General features: G+C 41.0%; 1 protein-coding gene across 1 annotated transcript in view; it reads left to right on the forward strand.

The window, feature by feature from the left end:
* The window catches only part of Ppm1h (protein phosphatase, Mg2+/Mn2+ dependent 1H), a 197,692-nt gene extending 181,105 nt beyond the window's left edge, over nucleotides 1-16,587 (forward strand). The window contains exons 9-10 of the mRNA XM_042698853.1: nucleotides 1,506-1,657; nucleotides 15,661-16,587. Of these exons, the coding sequence (XP_042554787.1) occupies nucleotides 1,506-1,657; nucleotides 15,661-15,808 (300 nt within the window). The 3' untranslated portion in view covers nucleotides 15,809-16,587. The remainder of the gene's footprint in view (nucleotides 1-1,505; nucleotides 1,658-15,660) is intronic.
* Nucleotides 16,588-16,874: the final 287 nt, after the last annotated feature.

Raw genomic sequence — 16,874 nt, forward strand, 5'->3', positions numbered from 1 at the left:
TGTCTCCATACCAGCTGTTTGGCTCGTGAGACTCAGCCTTCTCCAGAATGTAAGCATAGCCTTAATTGAGAAGATGATGTTAAAAAGCAGTGCTATACATCTCTGAGTGCTCTTCCTCTGGGTGTCGTTCATGTACTGGGCCATTAGCTAATTGTTACCACAGGCACTTGGTGGCTATTTTTCTTTTGAGCTCATTTACCAAGAATCTGGAGACTAGGCATTTGCTGTTTTCTGCCTCTTGCCTCTGGGTTCTATAAACCGTTAATCCTTAGGTCCAGCCCCACATAAGGTGTCATGGCCTGGGGAAACCTATCTAAAATATAGGAAGCTTGTCTTCCAAATAACTGGATTTGAACAGTCAATAGCCCTCTTAGAATTTGAGTGTCTCTTAATCTGAGATGACCAAAGGCCAACTATGTGATAGGACATCGAAGCAGCACCTTATGTTGCTTTTTTTTTACTCTTTTTCTTTTTTTCCTAGTGGTACAGTGGTTTGAACTCCAGGCCTGCTGGCTAAGCACGTGCTCTAAGTAGCTCCAATTCTATTTTCTGCTAGTAAGTTTTGAGAACGGCTTTCCTTCCTACCCTAGGTTCATGCCTGGACTTGTCTTGGTCTTGTTAGTCTTTCCCATCATTAGGATAACAGTCATGTGCCACCGAGAAAGTATCTTGTGAACTTCTCTATCCAGGCCAGCTTCCAACCATAAGCCCAATGATTTCAGCTTCACAAGCTATGAGCCACAAGCGCCCAATTGTGAGATTGACTTTTAGTCTTAGTTTGTTAGAGATACTCAATTCTTTTTTGCAAAGGGCTGGGTGGACACTGAAAATTCAAGTCATTCAAGGTTCTAGAGGTGAGGAGAGACTTAGAAGTTTGTCCAGACAAAAACACACTTTGGAGATTAAGACTGAGCATGTGTTCTTTGAAACTTCTGTTGAGGGTCAGACCCCCATCCTTATGTGGGAAGAGTTTGGTCCCTTGAATCTCAGAGCAAGAATGAGTGCATTAAGTAAAGTGCGTCTCCTTCATCCTAGACAACTACTTGCAAAGCTGTTACTAAAGTCCAGCTTTGTTTCTCCCACAGACTGAGAGATCACCTGCAGCAAGGAGGTTTACAATTCATCTTTGTATTCATAGCAGTTGGCATAGGGTAGGGCCTTAGTGGCTGTTGAATGATCCCTTAGCTAGCACAAGATCCACTAGTAAGACATCATTTGATCTATATTTCAAACATTAAAATTTCAGCTAAATTCTTTCTTATCAGTGATTAAGCCCTCTTGTTAGCCTCATTTATAATTGTGATTGCTCCCATGTGTCTATATAGCAAGTCTTCAAAGCAGGCTGTTCCTAGTCACGAAGCTTGCAGTATAATCAGGTACCTTACAGTAGTACATCCTTGATGACCTCTAGGCTGGACAGAAAATATGGAAAGAGGAATTAGAAGTCAACTTATAGTGGACAAAACTTAATGTTTCTGAAGTAGTAATGTTCTTGTTCTTTTCAGGTGAGAGTCTATGATCTCACCAAATATGATCATGGAGCAGATGATGTACTGATACTGGCCACTGATGGACTCTGGGATGTTTTATCAAATGAAGAAGTAGCAGAAGCAATCACTCAGTTTCTTCCTAATTGTGATCCAGATGACCCTCACAGGTATGTGCATTTCTGTGACTGTAGGGTTATTTTTTAAGTACTCTTGCATGATAAATGAAATCAATAATCCCGTGTAATTTCCTCATTTATGTTTTATAAGAGTCCAGTATAGAGTATTCAATAACCAAACTGCAAAAAACACTACATACTTTATTAGAAGTATTTTCTTGATCAAATATAAATCCTCCTTAAGCCATGACTTATACCTGTAATCCTAGCTACTTGGCAGGCTAAGGAAAAAAATGTTAATAGATCAAGACAAGCCCAGGCAGAAAAGTTTACAAGACCCCTTCTCAATCCAGAGCTGGGCACAGTGACACATGTCTGTTATTCCAAGTTAGATGAAAAGTCAGAGATTGGAAGCTTCATGGTTCCAGGATAGAAAAGTCCACAATAAGCCGGGCGCCAGTGGCTCACGCCTGTAATTCTAGCTACTCAGGAGGCTGGAATCTGAGGATTGCGGTTCAAAGCCAGCCTGGGCAAGAAAGTCTGTAAGACTCTTATCTCCAATAAACCACTCAGAAAAACAGAAGTAGCACTGTGGCTCAAGTGGTGGAGCACTCGCCTTAAGCTGAAGAGCTGAGGGGCAGCGCCCAAGCCCAGAGTTCAAGCCCCACAACCAACAAAAAGAAAGAAACAAACAAACTAACTAACTAACTAACTAATGGGTCTGGTGATGCTAACCTGTCATCCTAGCAATGAGAAGCCTAAAACAGGTGGATAGCAGTTCAGGTGTATGCCCAGACAAGTAGCAAGACCCTATCTAAAACATAACCAGTACAAAAAAGAGCTGGAGGATTGGCTGAGCAGTTGAGCTCTGGCCTACCAAGCAAGTTCTAAGTTAAAACTCTAGTGGCACAAATATATATGTGCATATATATATATGTATATATATATATATATATATATAAAATCTTCCTTAAGTTGAACCAAGATATAAATTTACCATTCATTTACCATTGTATCTTTCTCACATTTTTATTTTATAACATCCAAAAAAATGTAAACATAATCCCAATTTGATTCTGCTGATAGGAATAATGAAAAATTCTTCCTAGCACTGAGTCTTAGTCACTGGAGGATTGTTTCTTTTGAGAAATACTGAATAGAAAGAGAAAGTAAAGTAGGCTTTCCTAATATGATGGTAGTATAAAGATCTTAACCAATGCTAGAAGACTGTCATAAATAAACAGAAATATGAAATGTTTTAAGGAACGAGAATGGGATAGGAGAGAATGATGGGAGGGGTGAATTTGATCAGGATATATTCTTTACCTGTGTGGAAAAGTCACAATGAAACACTAATACATATGAATTTTAAAAATTATTTTAAAGAATAAATAGACCAGAGTCAAGCCCCATGACCAGCCAAAAATAAATAAATAAAATAATAAATAGAAATTATCTCTACAGAAAGGTAGCTCTGAGAGGAAATAAGGCAGCAGAAATAATAGAGACAGTAGAGCTAGACCAACAAATACTTCCTTCTTGTGTTCATTGGTCAAAAATATAAAATATTCTAACATTCTTTGTAATTGTTCTTTTTGGAGGGTTTGAACTCAGGGAATCACACTTGCTAGGCCAGTAATCTGCTTTAGAAATTATTAAGACTATTAAAGAATAAGCAAGGACAAGAAGCTATAAAAATGACTGCAGATTTTTTTTAAATAAGGAAATGTAATGTTTAGAGAGTAAAAATATAGCACAGTGGCATGTGATTATTTAGTATTAATACTAAGAGATTAAAGCAGGAAAATCAAGAGTTTGAAGCCAACCTAGGCTACCTAGTGAAATCTTGTCTAAAAAAGTGGGAAGGAAAATACCTTAAGTGTATTTAATGGGAATTAAACATTCAGTGATTGAGCAGATTGAAGAAAACATTGGTGAACTAGAAAATTGGTTTGAATACAATGGTCGATAGGAAATTTACTCATTACCTTGCTCATGTAACTGTAACCCCTCTGTACAGTGCTTTTACAATAAAAAATATTTTAAAAAGAATATTGGTTTGAATAAATAAGCTAGAATATGACTCTGAAAGGGTGAAGGGAATGTGAAGTGACATTAAGAGATAAGGGTGACCTAAGATGTTCTACATGGAATTGCAGGAAATACTATAGAAGATGGGAAGAAAATCTTCCATAATTCCTAAATGATACTAAACCTATGATCCAGAAAGCCCAACAAATCTCAGGTAGAAGAAATAAAAAGAAAATTATAAATAGGTACATCTTAATGAAACTGTACACTTTTAAAGCCTCTCCCTCTCTGAAATATTAAAAAACAGCCAGCAAGAAAAGATAATCCCAATGGTATTAACATTTAAACTGACAGCTAGCTTTTCAAAACCAACAACAGAAGCCAAAGCAACATAAAATGATGATATCTCTTCAGTTGGCTAAGAATAAAGCTGTCAATCTAGAACTTTTTCACATGGAGTAAAACTATCAAAAAAGAAGTAGGGTAAAGAAGTTTTCAGGTTTAACAAAAACATTTTACTGCCAACCAATCTCTAAAGGAAATTTAAGGGATATACTCACATAAGGAAATGATCCTAAATGTAAACACTGAGAAGTAAAATGGACTATAAACTCAAGCCTGAGTAAATAGGTGGTATACTTAATCATACATTGGCTATATAAAATAGTAATAGGAATGTCTACTATATGGGATGAAAAATGATAGAGCTAAATTACTGGATAAAAGTAGCATGTAATTAATAAAGGGTTAGTAATCAGCTTCCATGTGAGAGCTGGTTAAAGGAATTTATCTTTTAAATTGCTAAAGAAACTACTAAAATAATAGAAAGAATAATTTCCCAAGTAGTAGCTTCTGGACACCTTATAAATCAAGAGTGGCAATTATAGTGGAAATTAGATACTAGTTGTTAAAATTTTAAAGGCAGAATTTGAATCTTCTTTTTTAAAGTAAGCCCAGATCAAGACTCACTCACCTCTGACCCCCCTTTCCTCTGTCTCGAGGTAACATTATCTAAAACTTCCCCTGAGTCATGAGAATCTACAGTCAGAAGCTCCTGATTCCTGACCACAGAAAAAGAAACCGATAAGAACAGAAATATGTGTTTTGGAATAAGCTCTTGAAGGCTTACTGTTGAGTTCTGTCTTTATTCTCCACATAAACATGTATAAAAGAATTCTTTTTAAGGAACTGGCACTGTGGCTCAAATGGTTGAGCTGAAGAGCCGAGGGACAGCCCCATGACCGACAAAAAAAAAAAAATAAAAATTCAAAACAGGCCAAGGTATGTGGCTCAAATGGCAGAGTGCCTGTGTACGTAGCAGACATAAAACACTGATTTCAAATACCCTAGTATAGAAAAAAATCAAAACAAAACAAAAACAAAAAAAGGTGACTTGCATGCATGAGGCCCTGGGTTCGATTCCTCAGCAGCACATAAGCAAAAAGGAAAAAAAAAAAGCCAAAAGTGGTACTGGGGCTCAAATGGTAGAGCACTAGCCTTGAGCTGAAGAGCTGAGGGACAGCGCCCAGGCCCAGAGTTCAGGCCCCATGACCAACAAAAAAAAAATAATTCTTTTAAAATATAATTTACAAAAGAATTATTACAACTTCAAGGCTCTAAGGAGCCAAAGTATGTTTAACTATAGGCCGTGTGTTTTTTTCCTGGTTTCAGACTACAACTAAATAACTATCTTAATTTAAAATTCTAAGTCTGTAGTCTAGCTTAGTTACAACATCTAATAAAAGAAATAAAAAAAGCAGAATGAACTCAGGAAAAGTCATGAGTCATGGGAGGAAAAAGGAAAGACAAAATGGAAAAGAAAACATATAAAAGGTGGATTATAAACCCAAAACAATATTTTTTTTTGCAAACCATAAGAGACCCCACTTCACAGTATGTAAATGGATTAAGGCACTCACAACAAGACAGACAGTCTGATTCCATTTCTCTGAGGGCCTTGAGTAGTCAAATTCTTAAGAGGCAGAAAGCAGAAATGGTTGCAAATGGTTGGAAAGAGAAAAAAGTAGAGTTAGTGTTGGAGTTTCAGTTGGAAAAGTGAAAAGCTACAGCCAAGGGATCATGGCAATGATTGCAAAACAACATGAGCGTATTTAAATAACACTGTAATATGCACTTTATTAATTTTAAAATAGTTAGTATGGTAAATTTTATGCTATGTTTGTTTTACCACGCTACAAAAAAAAACTATTAAAAGGGAATTAAAAGTGTAACAAAATAGATTTTTCTGAAAGATTAATAAAAATGGGGGACAATATATATTAATATTAGAAAAATAGTACTTATGCATGCAGCAGAAGTTAAAATAATAGAAGCTATTATTTTCATATATATTCTTTAATAAGTATCAATTTATCATAAAGCTGTGGAATAAGTGCAATGATAGCCAACATACCAATGGAGTTTTCATGAACTTAAGCTGATTCTCAGATACGTGTGGGAGAACAGAATGCCAAGAATAATGTGTGTAGGACTGTGTAGATCTTGCCCTGTTAGATATTAAGATAAAGCCAGAGTAATTTAGATAGTAGAAAAATAAAAATAGATCACTGCATCCTAAAAAAAATCAAGTTTAGATAAAGTAAGACCTAAATGTGAAAATGAAATATAATTTTTAGAAAATAGTACTTAAGTCTGATACCAGTGGCTCACACCTGTAATCCTAGCTACCTAGTAGACTTAGATCTGAGAATTAAGGTTTAAAGCCGGCCTGGGAAGACAAATCCATGAGGCTCTAATCTTCAAAGAGTCAAAACATGGCTTCTGTGGTAGAATCCCAGCTATGAGCAGAAAAGTAAACACAAGCTCTAGCATTGGTATAAAAATAAAGGGAAAGGAAGGAAGGAAGGATGGAAGGAAGGAAAGAAGGAAGGAAGGAAGAAGGAAGGATAAAGCAAGCATATGAGATTATTTTACAACCTTGGAATAGGGAAGAATTTCTTAAAGAAGATACAAAAAAGTACAAACAAGTTTTTAATTTATAAATTTGGCTATATTAAATATATAAACATTGGTTCTTCAAAAAGCAAAATAAATACTGGCACCAGTGGTGCCTATAATCCTAGCTACTCAGAAGGCTGAGATCTGAGGATCTCAGTTCAAAGCTAGCCCAAGCAGGAAAGTCTGTGAGACTCTTACCTCCAATTAACCACCAGAAAACCAGAAGTGGCGCTGTGGCTCCAAGTGGTAGAGCACTAGCTTTGAGCATAAAAGCTCAGGAACAACACCTAGACCCTGAGTTCAAGCGCTACAACCAACAAATAAACAAAAAGTGAAATGGCCATCCTTGAACCAAGAGAAGATATTTCCAATTTGGGTGACTAAAGAGGGTTTGTTATGTTATCCTTTCTGTATAAAGGAATCCCACAGATCAATAAAGAAAAGAAATAAACCAATAGAAAAATGCACAGGAACCAGACCATCATTACACAGATAGGTGGGGAAAAAATTAACTTCAGTAATCAGAGAAATACAAAAAAGTGCATTGAGATATGTTTGCTCACCAGACTGATAACATTTTAAAGGCCTGATAAGAGTTTAGCAGGGATAAGAATGGAGCAACTCCAGATGAATGTGTAAATTTTTAGAAATGCTCTGGAGATAGCTTGGCACACCAGGTGAAGTTAGGCAGACCTGCTATAACCCAGCAGTTCTACTACTGCTCTGTAGTCTGCAGAAATGGTCCTTGGACCACATGGCATCAGCAACATCTGAGAATTTGTCAGAAATGTAAATGCTCAGCTGAATAGGACATGATGGTAATCCTAGCACCCTCAAGACAAAAGGAGTTCAAGACCAGCCTAGGCTACATAGTGAAACCCTGTGTAAAAAAGGAAAGAAAGGGAGAAAGAGAAGGAAAGTAAGGAAGAAGGAAAGGAGGGGGAAAGAGATGAGGAAATCAAGGGGAAGGAAGAGCAGGAAAGAAGAAAAGAAGAGAATTCTTAGATCCAGCTTCAGATCAACTACATTGAAACTCCAGTGGTAAGACCAACAATGTGTGTATTAGCAATACATCCAGGGAATTCTGATACTGGTAAAATTGGAGAGCCTGCTTCCCTATCGAACATATTTCATCATCAATACTGTGAAAAGATATCCAGAGATTTGTTTTATATTACAAAAACTGAAATTACTTTTATGTCCAATTGTAGGGAGGATAGGCAAAAATAGAATACAGCCCCCAAAGGCAGTAAACCAAAAGCTCTTGCTCATTAACAGGAAAGAATTTCGAAAACTTGATGTTACGTTTAATAAACAAGTCATAGATAATAAAAGTACGATTCTAGCTACATGAAGTGAAACTACCCATATGCCATTCAGGGATATAGTATTAAATCTATAATAGAAAATTATCCCAAATTTCAGGACAGATTGTCTTGGGAGGAAGTTGGCAGGGACATGGGGGGCGATATATGTTTCAGAAGGGCCCACTGGGCTTCTCAGATATTTTCTGGTAATGTTCTGTTCCTTTAAATAGGCAGCAGCAAGTACATAGTTCCTATTATTTCTTAACTAAAAATGTTCTATACATCTTTGGGTGTGTAAAATAAGAAGGCCATGAGTCCCATGGCTGTGAACAGGAGATCAATTGTTGGACCTTCTGAATTCAGATGTTGGCTCTTTTTCTTCTAGCCTGCAGTCTTGGAGAAAGGAGTTGATTTCTGTGTTTCTGGTTACTTGTGTATGAAGTGGGGATAATACATAGACAGAAGGTGAGGTGTCTGATGTATAGTGGCACTAATAGAGAAGTGTTTATGTTTATTATTATCATAGGTTTTTCTGTATTTCACAATGAAAACAATTCTTTCTGGGGGAGAGAAAAAAACACAAATCTAACCCATCTTTCTCTTCCTAGAAGAATTTGGTATAATTTTGTCTAATTGTAGAGGAACTGCCCTGCTGGTAGAATAATGAGAATGTTTTATTTGAATTATGATTTTCTTTCCTTGCAAGTTTTTCGTTTTAATCTGCTAATCTCTTTTTAGCCACATTCTCATGTTGATTTTCCTCTACTATGCTTATTTTTATAAAGTTTTTACAAAACCAACTGCCAGTTGTGAGTTAAAAGGCAATCCACACTTTTTTTAAATGTCTCCAAGCTGGCCTGGTTTTGCTTACCAACCTGTCTCTCTCCATGGCAACAAATGTGCCTGCCAAGGACTGGTAACCTGTGGGCAATGTGCATGCACCAGATCAGAGCAGGCTCCTGGGGTTCATGAGAACCATTGCCTGTGGAGATGAGGTGTGCCAGAATCTTCTGAAACAGGGCAGAAATGAAAAACTATTTTTTCAGTTTTAGGAAAGATGGCAAATCAAAGCCTAAGAAAGAATCCTGTGTCCGATAGACAAAGGAGTGAAAGGAAAAGTTCAACCAGGGTACAGTGTCTTCACAAGAAAAAGGCTGTCAGTTTAATTCTGGTTGGGTTTTGAGCTTTCAAGATAGAACATAGGAGGAGATTTTTTTTTTTTTTTTGCCGTATAATTCCTATTCAGATTCATTCATTCGGGAAATTCGGGAAATAATCTTGAGGATCTATTTTATATGCCAATGGCTGCTAGACACTAGGAAAAGAATCTGTGAGGTAAACAGACCTCATCTCTACCATCTTGAAATTTGTAATCCAGAAATTTACCAGATGAATAATGAAGTGGGAACTTAATCTGGGATAAGAGGTGTCTACCTGGTTGAATAATGAAGCATGAGCCAGACCCTGTAGGAATGGGGCAGAGTTGGAGAAGAACATGGCACATTCAGGGAGCCCAGCTGGCAGTCAGTATGGCTGACCTGTGGTGCAGACAGCATCGTCAAACAGGGTGTGGGATGTCAGTAGGGGACGACTATGTCAGCCTCTCCCAAATTACTAGATTAACAAATGTGAAAATTCTTTGTAAGAAAGGAAGTCTGTGGTAATGATACGGAATTTGTGTAATTCGTTCATTATGACCCATAATCAGGAAACGTTCCACACAATCTGACAGTGAAGCACAATATGAGGTTTCCCCACCCTGTGGTCTCCTGGGTAATTAAAGCCATATTGAGAAATCACAGAAACTTAACTCGCAGTTATGTAGGATGGCAATCTCTTTCTTGTGTGTGGCATTTTTGCACCTAGCTGTGTATAATTTAGCAGAAGTGGACCACTCTGGCGCTTAGCATAGCCTCCTTGAGAGACCCTAAGACACCAATTACCCAAGAGTCCAGCACCACCTCAGTCGGGGCTGTACTAATCTTGTCACATGAGATGGAAATAATTGTGGAAGTCACCCTGACAGGATTTAGCCCAAGTCATAATTTCTGAGATGAGGAAGGCCCACGTTAGTTCTAGAGGCCCTTGGCCAGAGGGTTCATTTCTCTTCAAATGTAGCCCAGGAGCACAGGTGTGTGTTAGTGTGTGTGTGTGTGTGTGTGTGTGTGTGTGTGTGTGTGTGTGTGTGTGTGTGTGTGTGTGTGTGTGTGTGTGTGTGTAGTCATGGGTCCAGGGAAAGGAGAATGGCTGGGTTCAAATCCATCCATATGCACTAAGCAGGAGGGGAAGCTGGAGAGGAGAGGGAAGAGAGCAAAAGCAAGCAAGAACAACAACAAAATGTTTCTACATTTAAGGCTTTGCGTGGGCTTGCTTTACTTTGAATTTTGCCAGGTTTTCCCCAGCTTTGCCTACAAAGGAAGCAGATAGAAAGACATAGGGCACAACACTCCCAGGGGCAGGGAGGAGTTTGGGGTTCCTTGATTGTTGGCATTTGTTTATATTGTACGCAGTTTTTTGTCATCTTCTTTTTCTTTTGCCACCGAGTGACAACCATTCTCAACAAATTGCCAGCTTTATCTTCTCCTGATGACATCTTTCCCAAAAAGGAATTTAAAATAGCGCACACACACACACACACACACACACACACACACACACACACACACCCGTGCACGCTCGTGAGAACAGAGATGATTAGCATGAAGAAGTGTTTGCCTAGTTCTGACCTCACACCTTCCTCTCAAGCAGGGGTGTGGGACAAATGAGCTGTGTGACCCCAATGCACCTTATTAAGTTCTTTTGCTCTTTTTTGAACTGTCTCCACAAAGGAACCAGAAAATTAAAAGGCAGCTTTGTAGGCGAGCCAGAATATGAGTGCAGTAGGATTTTTGTCTTTTCTTTTTATTGGAGTTTGCCCCGAAGTGTAGCAGAGCTGGCAGTTCTTTGGCTCTTTTGTGGGGTCATGAAATGAACCGTTCATAGAAAATGCATCACGCTACACTCAAGAGTGGGGTTGTTGGAGGTCATAAGGTTGCACTGCACTGGGCTCCGGTTCCCTGTAATTCCTGTAAGACTTTCTCTTGAGACCTAAAGATGCAGCACACTTTGGAGAAGGCTTAAAGAGAAAGCTCTGGAAGGGGTTTTCTAAGGCATTCTCTCTTCAATCAACAACTCCCTCTGTAAGACTGGGGGTTTTTTTAGTCATGAATCTCCTTCAGTGATTAATTCAAAATGGAAGAAGGACGTAAAAACTTAGATAGAGCCTTAATATTTTGTCAGAAAGGAATAAGTTGTTAAATTGTTAATATTACTTAAAAGGAATGAGAGTAGGCAAAAGCAAGAGATACCGGAGAGCAGTTAACCAAACAAAACCATGGCATGAACCCACATTCCAAATGCTAAGCCAAAACTGCAAAGCTTTGATTTCCCAAAACCTAAAAGCTTAGGGGTTTTTTTGTTTTTGTGTTGTTTTGTTTTGTTTTTGTATCTCAGACCTAATGACCTTTTATCTCCCTGTGCATATGGAGATTTATTTAACCCAAAACCTGGCACTCTACTACAGAGTTGTCTCTGCCTGGCACATCACTACCAGCACCATCAAGGATCATTTAATGAAGTATTAAGCCTGTGCCCTTGTGCTGTAATTCCCTTCTCTCTATGGAGAAGTCCTTCTGATGGCCACACCTCCTTGTCATTCACCTCTACTCTCTGTCATTACCTGTAAGCCTAGAGAAGGAAGAATTTATCCCTGAAAGGTTAAAGGCAAAAAGTCAGCTGACACTAATGCTAAGTATTAAATGCTAGTTTGTACTGCCCGGCTAACATGAAATTTATTTTGGCAGAGATTCCTTTTTCTGAAATGTTTCCCTGAGTTAGCTGAACTAATTTTTTAGCAGCACCATATGGTTTTCAAGAACTATGTATGCCTCAAATGCAAACGGGAAGAGATCCCCTTCCCCCCACCACACACACCATATCACTTGCAGGTTTTCAGAACAAATTCGTGAGTGTTTGAAGACTAGATAAAATCTGCAGTTTTGTTTCTCGGGCATTGTTGAGCATATTCAGATCTGTGGGAAGGAGGAAGGCAGCCTGAGATTCTGGCTGCATGACCTCTGAACTACATACAGACAGCCGGCCTTCTGTCCTTGGTGGTGTTTATGTGGCGGGCAGAGCAAAGCTGGCTGTGTGGTCACTTAGTTGTATGGCCACACCAGGACATTCCAGACTTTGCCAGGGAGGACTGAGAAGGAACTGGCATATTATGCCCCCTTGTATTGAAATATTTGCTGTTTGGGATGTAAACTAAAATAGACATTCACCACCTAAGAAACCAGGGAGCGGCTGGCTGCCAGGGAGTGGAGAGGTAGACAAAGCCCAGCCATGGAGGACGGAGGGGGCAGGAGGTCTCACCCTTCCCACGGGGGTGAGGAGCTCTTTCCAGCCTGTGGCCTTGTTCCAGGAGCTCAGGGTGCGCTGGCTGAGTGCAGGCCCTGTCACACAGGCTGGCTTCATAACTCAGTTTCACCAGCTTCAGCGGTGTGGCTTAGCTTCTCTGGTAACTTGGTTACCAGAAGAGTAACATTTGTCAAATCACTAACCTGGCTGGTCTCCTCCAAGTATGACAAAGGCCACCTCCAAGTCAACCCCCAGCCTCCACCCGCCCAGTCCCCAGAGACCCTGGCCAACTTGCAGAGCTGGGGGAAGCTTTTCTACCTCTTAAATCTCTGAGGCCTGCTCAGAATGCAAAGAGGATCCCTCCTCCTGTTCCCATCACACTGTGTTCCTGGGGGGTATCAGCAGATGGAGGCTGCCTTTTATATGCAAATATTTGGAACCCATTAATTCCTCAGTTCCTGCCACCTACCCTCCCTCTTCTCAGACGTCTTTCTGTACCTTCTGAATGGCAAATGGAAGTTCCCACCCAAGGAAAAGCTATTCCATTGGGAGCTGGGCTTGGAGGCTCAGGCCTGAAGCTGACTACTTTTTGACACTCCTGTGCTGATTTGGACGGGCTCTTGTGGAAACAGCCTCTCAAGGCAAAACCTTGTGGGAAGGAGAAAACGCGGATTGAATGCTTTATGGAAAATTTTTACTTGATACTTGTCACGCCCTTCAGCTCAGCACTATTATTCTAGACTTAACACTAAGAAAGGGGGATCAAAGAACTGTTTCCATAGCCACCTTTGGGGTGGTGGAAAAGCCAGGGACTCCATAACCACACTTTTTTTTTTCAATGCACCACTAAAGAGGTAAAAGAACTCAGGACTGCCAGAGGAAAGAGCAGTTGAGAATTTATTGACCTCCTTTGCCATGACTCTGTCAGTGGTTGTGAAAAGAGCTTTGGATCTTCCCATTTGTTTTCCCTGCCCGCCCCCAGCGCTGTTCTTTCTCTACCCCCCAACCCGCCCTACACACACACACACACACACACACACACACACACACACACACACACGCACTTCAGAGCACAGTCCTGTGGAGTTTGCCAAGCCCAATTCTTTGCTGGCCACCATTTCTTTCAGTAAAGCGTTGCTGATCAATATTGAAAGCTAGGACCAGAAGAAAAAGATGCTCTCCAAGTTCAAACTGTCTCCTGGGGAGAGTCTTCCTTAAGAGGGAAGTGGGCACTTTTCTCCCACCGGCTGTAATGCAGCCTACCAAGGCACCTGGAAAGAAGGCATTCAGCGATGGCCCTGGGGCTGGCTGCTCCGCATGCAGCTTCCAGAAGCGCCAGCCTCCTCAGCCTTCTCACGGCATGTGAGTCCCCTTCCCACTCCATCCTTAGCCACATCCTAGCCTTTAGGGTTGCAAAAACACGGTGCTCTCCAGTATGGTGTTTGTTGGTGGTTCATGTTCTGACCCCTCCCTCAGTCTAAGGTGTATGGATGCCCTTTTGTTCCACCCCCTTACCAAAATCCTTAGAGCCTTCCTGTTTGCTGACTTCCTTGACCAGCGCTGGATCTCCCACAGCATGAAAAGCGCGTGGCGAAGCTGGTGCTAGAGCTCAGGTGTCGTGTTCACTTGCAGACTGCAGTGTCTACTCAGTCCTCGGACTTGTCCCTCCAGAATGCTCTCTGACAGGGAGACACACGTGCACTAGTGACGCCTCGTGAGTCATGCAGAGGAATCCTGGCTCATGAGAACAGTGTCGAGCCGAAGGGTCCTAGGGACCCTTGCTCACATTGGAGCTGTCCTTGCCTGACACGCATGACTGAACACAGATACTTGACACAATCCAGGTTCCAGGAAGAGGAGGGATTAGCTGGTAGGCCTAGTACACAGGGAAAGTGTGAAGCTGAACCTCATAATACTCTTGTGACACAGGGATCCTATACCCGCAAAACAAATTAAGGGGCTGGGAAGGTGGCTCAGTGGTAGAGTGCTCACCTAGCATGTATGAAGCCCTGGGTTCAATTCCTCAGTACCAGATAAACAGAAAAAGCCGGAAATGGCACTGTGACTCAAGTGTTAGAGCATTTGCCTTGAGCATAGAGAGGCTCAAGGACAGTGTCCAGGTCCTGAGTTCAAGCCTGAGGACCAGGAAAAAGAAAAAAAAAAAAAAAGAAAGAAATTAGCACACATAGGTCCTAACACTAGAAAATCTGATTTTTAAATCTCTGTAGGTAACCTAGGGCACATAGTAAAATAGCTATGATTTTTGTCATTATATTTAAATAGCTGTACAGAGGAATAACCATTACTTTCTGGAAAGAAGTTTGTATTCACCAGCACAAAAAAGAACAAATAGATAGATAATGGCATTTTTCCTCCAACCCTTTAGAGAAAACCAGGACATAATTTAAAAAAATAAAAAGTTGAGAGAAGAGTTAAGCCTGTGCTAATAGAATTCAAAGGAGAGTTTGAAGCAGAAACACACAGAAATCCACATGAGGAAACACTGTCATCGAATAAAGTAACTTACCAAGCACAGGGTGGCTCTTACCTATGATCCTGGCTACTCATGAGGCTGAGATCTGAAGATCACGGTTCAAAGCCAGCCAGGACAAGAAAGTCTGTGATGTTCTGATCTGCAGTTAACCAACAAAATGCCCAGAGTGGAGGTATGGCTCAAGTGGTAGAGCACTAGCCTTAAGCAAAGAAAGCTAAAGCTAAGAGAGAATACAAGGCCCTTAAGCCTGAAGCCCCAGTAGTCACACACACACACACCCCCACACAAAAGGATTCATTATCAGACCTAAACTTACCTTAACTGGGCTCACAAGATTAATCTATGAATCAAAATAGTAGTTGACATTTATCTAGAGACCTATAACTGATATTCTTAAAATACAAATAACAAATTTATTTCCCTGTAGGCAATCCCACACAGGGAGACAGATCATAATCAGGTTATTTGTTGAACCTGAAAACAGAAAAAAAAAAAAAAAAGTGAATCATATATTTATTTGCATTAACTAAGAAAGTAGTCCATCCATTCCAAATATGGCCTGCGGGTCTTCTTTGAAGTCTGTCAGCTAAAGGACTCGCCTCCCTGATCAGTATTTACAGATAGTCACCTGACAAGCTTTTGTCCAATTTTTCTGTGCTTCATAGCTATTCAAGCACCTGTCCATCTGCCACTTGAAAAATTCTCTCCTATCAGGCCTCCTATATTTTGGAAAAAAAGATGACCTCAGCTTCTCTTGACTTGGAAGGTATTTGAAGACTGCAGGACTGTAGTGATGCCTCCTCCTTCCCAACCTTGCCTGATCCTGGCTTCTGCTGGATGCTGCCCTGACTGTCTTCTTCCTGCAGGTACACATTGGCAGCTCAGGACCTGGTGATGCGGGCCCGTGGCGTCCTAAAGGACAGAGGATGGCGAATATCAAATGACCGGCTGGGCTCAGGAGATGACATTTCTGTATACGTCATTCCTTTAATACATGGAAACAAACTATCCTGAAAACAACCCCAGGAGACTGGGAGGACTGAGGGAAAGAAAACTGGAGTGTCTTGGCGGGCTGGCACTGGGAAGTGCCCTGGCTGGGTTCCAGGTGATAGAATCTCTACCAAGCCCAGGTAGGGAGTTTGCTGCCAAAAGGCCTCTAGCTATGCTTCGAGATGACCCTTACATTTCCACGTCTTCTTTAGTAACAGGTCTGGACACTCAACAAAAGCAAAAGACAAAGCGTGCAGCTGAGTGTTGTGTTTCTGCTGGTTTCTTGTCTAGGCCTCCCAGGTGGCGACCGCCTGTTTGGGGGGCACAGATCTCATATTTATTTTATCTAGAATAGCCGGGGCAGTTGTATTCAGGTGTAACTGACAGAAGATTCTTTAGCCTGGCAAGCTGCCAACTTCTCTCTGGATGAAAAGTGCCACATTAGAAGTTGGGGATCATGCCTCAGAAAACAGAAGCGCCCGCCTTCTAGACATCATGAGCTTTATTTCAGGGATTCTGACTTCCCCTACCTCCCCTCTCCTTTCTCCCTCCTCTTTCTCTGTGTAGTCATGATGAGGTGGGGCAAGGATCTTTTTTTTTTACATTCCTTGAATCTCATTTCCCTCCTGTGGAACAGGACTGGGACTTTCCAACTCTTTACTGAGGAATTTCTGTGTCCGGATCCAACCCAGGCTGGTTTGGCCCCGTGTCCTGTGCCCCACACTACCCAGGCAGTGGGCGCAAGCATGGGGCTGCATAACAGTGTTTGTTGTGTAACATTTGTTCCTGCGTTGCATTTCTCACCAAGCCATTGTGTGTTCTTGTAAATGTGGGTGTTTCTTTGGACCAACAGTTCCTCTGTTATCTGGCTAGAGGTTTGGCTGTGAGAGCCTGGGTTTCTACTCCCTCTCCCACCTGTTATGTTACGTGTCCTGGGAACATGTAGAAAGTTGTGTGCAGTGGCGTTCTGTAGGAAGTCCTCACGTGCGCTCACCAGCCCTCCTGTGAGGGTAGTTTTGAATTCAGGTTTCGTGAGCTGTGACTGTCCACCAGCTCACTCCAGCTCAACTGTGAGTTCCGCCAGCAGCTC

Source organism: Dipodomys spectabilis, unplaced genomic scaffold (assembly GCF_019054845.1).
Source record: "Dipodomys spectabilis isolate Male_0828 unplaced genomic scaffold, ASM1905484v1 ptg000234l, whole genome shotgun sequence".
NCBI lineage: Eukaryota > Metazoa > Chordata > Mammalia > Rodentia > Heteromyidae > Dipodomys > Dipodomys spectabilis.